Consider the following 4,547-nt stretch of genomic DNA (forward strand, 5'->3'; position numbering starts at 1 on the left):
GGGGACACATGTTGATGTAGAAGAGACATGAAGAAGAGGGGACACATGTTGATGTAGAAGAGACATGAAGAAGAGGGACACATGTTGATGTAGAAGAGACATGAAGAAGAGGGGACACATGTTGATGTAGAAGAGACATGAAGATGAGGGGGAGCACAATGTTGATGTAGAAGAGACTGAAGATGGGGGAGACAAGTTGATGTAGAAGAGACATGAAGAATGAGGGGACACATGTTGATGTAGAAGAGACATGAAGAAGAGGGGACACATGTTGATGTAGAAGAGACATGAAGAAGAGGGGAGACACATGTTGATGTAGAAGAGACATGAAGAAGAGGGGACACATGTTGATGTAGAAGAGACATGAAGATGAGGGGACACATGTTGATGTAGAAGAGACATGAAGAATGAGGGGACACATGTTGATGTAGAAGAGACATGAAGAAGAGGGGACACATGTTGATGTAGAAGAGACATGAAGAAGAGGGGACACATGTTGATGTAGAGGAGACATGAAGAAGAGGGGACACATGTTGATGTAGAAGAGACATGAAGAAGAGGGGACACAGGTGATGTAGAAGAGACATGAAGAAGAGAGGACACATGTTGATGTAGAAGAGACATGAAGAAGACGGGGACACATGTTGATGTAGAAGAGACATGAAGAAGAGGGGACACATGTTGATGTAGAAGAGACATGAAGAAGAGGGGACACATGTTGATGTAGAAGAGACATGAAGAAGAGGGGACACATGTTGATGTAGAAGAGACATGAAGAAGAGGGGACACATGTTGATGTAGAAGAGACATGAGGAAGTGGATTTTGCATAATAGGTGACCTTTAAAATGTAGTAGAAACGGATTAAAACGCCACAACAAGAGTGATAAGATGCGTTACAGAAGTTAGTTCTCCCTCTCTAACCCTTCATGTATTTCCTCTCTCCTCTCAGGACTACAGAGTGAACATCTTCTTGCGGCAGGCAGTGGAACGACCCTCGTCTGGCGTACAGCGAGTACCCCCGACGACTCGCTGGACCTCGACCCCTCTATGTTGGACTCCATCTGGAAACCTGACTTGTTCTTCGCCAATGAGAAGGGGGCCAACTTCCACGAGGTCACCACCGACAACAAGCTGCTGCGCATATCTAAAAACGGCAACGTGCTCTACAGCATACGGTGAGTGGAGAAAACGAGAGGTTTTACGTTTAAGAAAAAACCTCATTTGTATATTTTATGATATCCAGACTAATTTGTTAAAGGTGCAACAAATATAACTTTTAGAAGTTGTAAAAGACAGAGTACATTATTACTCAGGAACTGTAGAAGGCAAGTGGAGAAAACGTGAAACTGTGAAAAAAAAGTATTTTGCTAACACGCAGACTAATTAGTTAAAAGTGCAACAATAGGATCTCACTTTTAATAGTTGTAAAAGACAGAGAACATTACAATTTGGGGACTGTAGACAGCAATTGAAGAAAATACGGTTAGTGGAGAAAATGTGAGGTTTAACATCGCAACTAAGAAGATTAGCCCAATTATTACAATTATGGCTTCATGGTGGAGCTTTTCTTCTAATATCCAGACTCATTTGTTAAAAGTGCAACAATATAATTAACGTGTACGAGTTGTAAAAGACAGAGTACATTATTACTCGTGGAGTTTACACAGTAACGGTACGTCCACACAGCAGCTTTTCAAAAATCTTGAAAATCTTGGAGCTGGGCGTGTCTGAAAGCTTGGGGATTTCGCGACCAACAACCAATCACATGAATCTCCCGCCCCCGACATACAAAGCAAAAAACCCCGGTTCTTCTCCACTATTTCTTTTAACATTTTGAACATTTATGAGATGAATGTCTATGTTGCTATTTTATGCTACATTCCATGCTGGCTAATGATACTGTCTATGCTTGCCAGCAACGAAGTAAACTAGCAACGAAGTAAACTGGATATAAAATCCCCAAACAAGCGAAAACCTACCAGTTTCACCCACTGTCTCTGCCACCTCCCTCCATGCCTGGTTCCTCCGGTTTGTATCCCGGTAAGTAAATAGGGACTGGTCATAAAGAACCGGGTGATTTGCTACCGCAATAACTAAGTTCTCCTCCATTTTTGTGGAATATAGAAATGAACTGCGGGTCTGGTTCTCCCAGCTTGCACGCGGTTTGATTGGCTAGCGCTTGAACTGTCAGATTTGCATAAACGGATCTGATTGGCTGTCGCTTCCAGCTCAGCCTCAAAAGTTGAACATTGTTCAACTTTGGAATCCTGAACATCCTGGAAATCCTGGAAATCTTCGCCTCGCCCCCCCACAATGCAGTTCGGCGACAAGCGAGGGAAAGTGACGTCATCCCCATTCAAAGTCAATGGGCGGAGACGCGCTGGAAGCGGTGGGACAAATCGCCAAAAAGCTGCTGTGTGTACGGGCCGTAAGAAGAGAACATTTGAGGTTTTACATTCTAATTAAGAATAGAAAAGCCTCATTCAATAATGAGAAGGATTATTAAAATGCTAATATCCAGAATCATTTGTTAAAAGTGCAGCAATATAATTAACTTGTAGGAGTTGTAAAGACACAGTACATTATTACTTGGGAACTGTAGGTGGCAATTGGAGAAAACGTTGCCTTCCTATTACAAAAAAAGTCTCATTATTAGAAGGGTTGCTGCAGGAGGGAGTATCTTGCTAGTATCCAGACTAATGAATTAAACACACAGCAATATAATTCACTTCACCTGTTGGTGGCAGTGAGGGGAGAAAATATCTGTGAAAAAAAGCCTTTATTAAAATTATGGCTGCAAGATGTAGTATTCCGCTAATATCTTAATATCTAGACTCAATCAATCAATAGATTGAAGGTGCAACAATATAATTGTAGGCCTATTACTCAGGAAAAGTAGACGGGCGAGTGGAGAAAATGGAAGTCTTTATATCGCAACTATGAAAAATAGCTCAATTATTAAAATGATTGCTGCAGAATGGAGAAACTTGCTAATATCAGACTAATTTGTTAAAAGTGCAGCAATACAATTCACTTTTAAGAGTTGTAAAAGACAGAGTACATTATTATTACTTGTGGAACTGTAGACGGCAATTGGAAGAAAACGTCAGGTGTTACCTTCCTATTACAAAAAACCCCTCATTATTAGAAGGATTGCTGCAGAAATTAGAATCTTGCTAGTATTCTGTTTATTTTATTAAAAGTGCAACAATATAATTAATTTGTAGGAGTTGTAAAAGACAGAGTACATTATACTCGTGGAGTTTACACAGCAAGAAGAGAACATTTGAGGTTTTACATTCTAATTAAGAATAGAAAAGCCTCATTCAATAATGAGAAGGATTATTAAAATGCTAATATCCAGACTCATTTGTTAAAAGTGCAACAATATAATTAACTTCGAGCAGTTGTACAAGATGAGTGGAGAAAATTATTTTTGCAATACGACTGTGGACAAAAAAGGGTCATTATTAAAATGATTGCTGCAGAATGGAGAAACTTGCTAATATCCAAACTAATTCATTAAAAGTGCAACAATACATCTAACAGCGGGAAAAGCCACATTAGCACTGATGGAGAGTAAAGATCATTTAAAAGAGATTTAACAGTAATAGCAAAGTTTGGGGTCACAGCAGGAGAGGAAATGGAGAAAGTCTGGAGGTTATATTGAAACAATCAGACCTTCATCTTGTGCTTTGGAGTGCTCTTATAGAGCGGTGCAGGGATGACGTATTTACCAGGAAGTAAGCTGCTGGTTCCTTCGACAAAAAAGCAACGGGATTTCTCCATAGGATTTAGGAATATTGTAAAAAATAAGATCTGTGGAAAACGAACCTGTTTGATAAATGCACGTTTTGTTCAGCCGGATAATCTCCACATGTCTACCCTACTTTTAAAATGTTCGAATCATAAATCTAATGGCCAGAAGCTAAATGCTAACGTTATGCTATAAAGCAGTGGTCGTCGACCGGTCGATCGCGAGTGTGGTGCGGGTAGATCGCGAGTGTGGTGCGGGTAGATCGCGAGTGTGGTGCGGGTAGATCGCAAGTGTGATGCGGGTAGATCGCGAGTGTGGTGCGGGTAGATCGCGAGTGTGATGCGGGTAGATCGCGAGTGTGGTGCGGGTAGATCGCGAGTGTGATGCGGGTAGATCGCGAGTGTGATGCGGGTAGATCGCGAGTGTGGTGCGGGTAGATCGCGAGTGTGATGCGGGTAGATCGCGAGTGTGGTGCGGGTAGATCGCGAGTGTGATGCGGGTAGATCGCGAGTGTGGTGCGGGTAGATCGCGAGTGTGATGCGGGTAGATCGCGAGTGTGATGCGGGTAGATCGCGGACCGTTAAAAAAAAAAGTAACAAAAGAAAGAAAAATAAAATAAAAATAATAATGTTTGAAAAATACGTTTTTAGATGTAAACCTATCATCCACCACCCCGTTAGCAGGTGCCACTTGATTGACGTATATTTGAGACACCTCAATAATATAATACATTAACCGTGCTTTACGTGAACCTCATCATGACACAAGAGAGGACGGCAGGACTGCAGT

The 4,547-nt window shown here is 41.5% G+C and overlaps 1 protein-coding gene across 1 annotated transcript in view; it reads left to right on the forward strand.

Annotated features, from left to right (window-relative positions):
- Positions 1 to 980: 980 nt before the first annotated feature.
- glra1 (glycine receptor, alpha 1) overlaps positions 981 to 4,547 on the forward strand; it is a gene marked incomplete at its 5' end in the record, with an annotated part of 72,013 nt that continues 68,446 nt past the window's right edge. Inside the window, 2 exon segments of the mRNA XM_034221731.1 lie at positions 981 to 1,016; positions 1,018 to 1,176. Of these exon segments, the coding sequence (XP_034077622.1) occupies positions 981 to 1,016; positions 1,018 to 1,176 (195 nt within the window).

Source organism: Gymnodraco acuticeps, unplaced genomic scaffold, assembly GCF_902827175.1.
Source record: "Gymnodraco acuticeps unplaced genomic scaffold, fGymAcu1.1, whole genome shotgun sequence".
NCBI lineage: Eukaryota > Metazoa > Chordata > Actinopteri > Perciformes > Bathydraconidae > Gymnodraco > Gymnodraco acuticeps.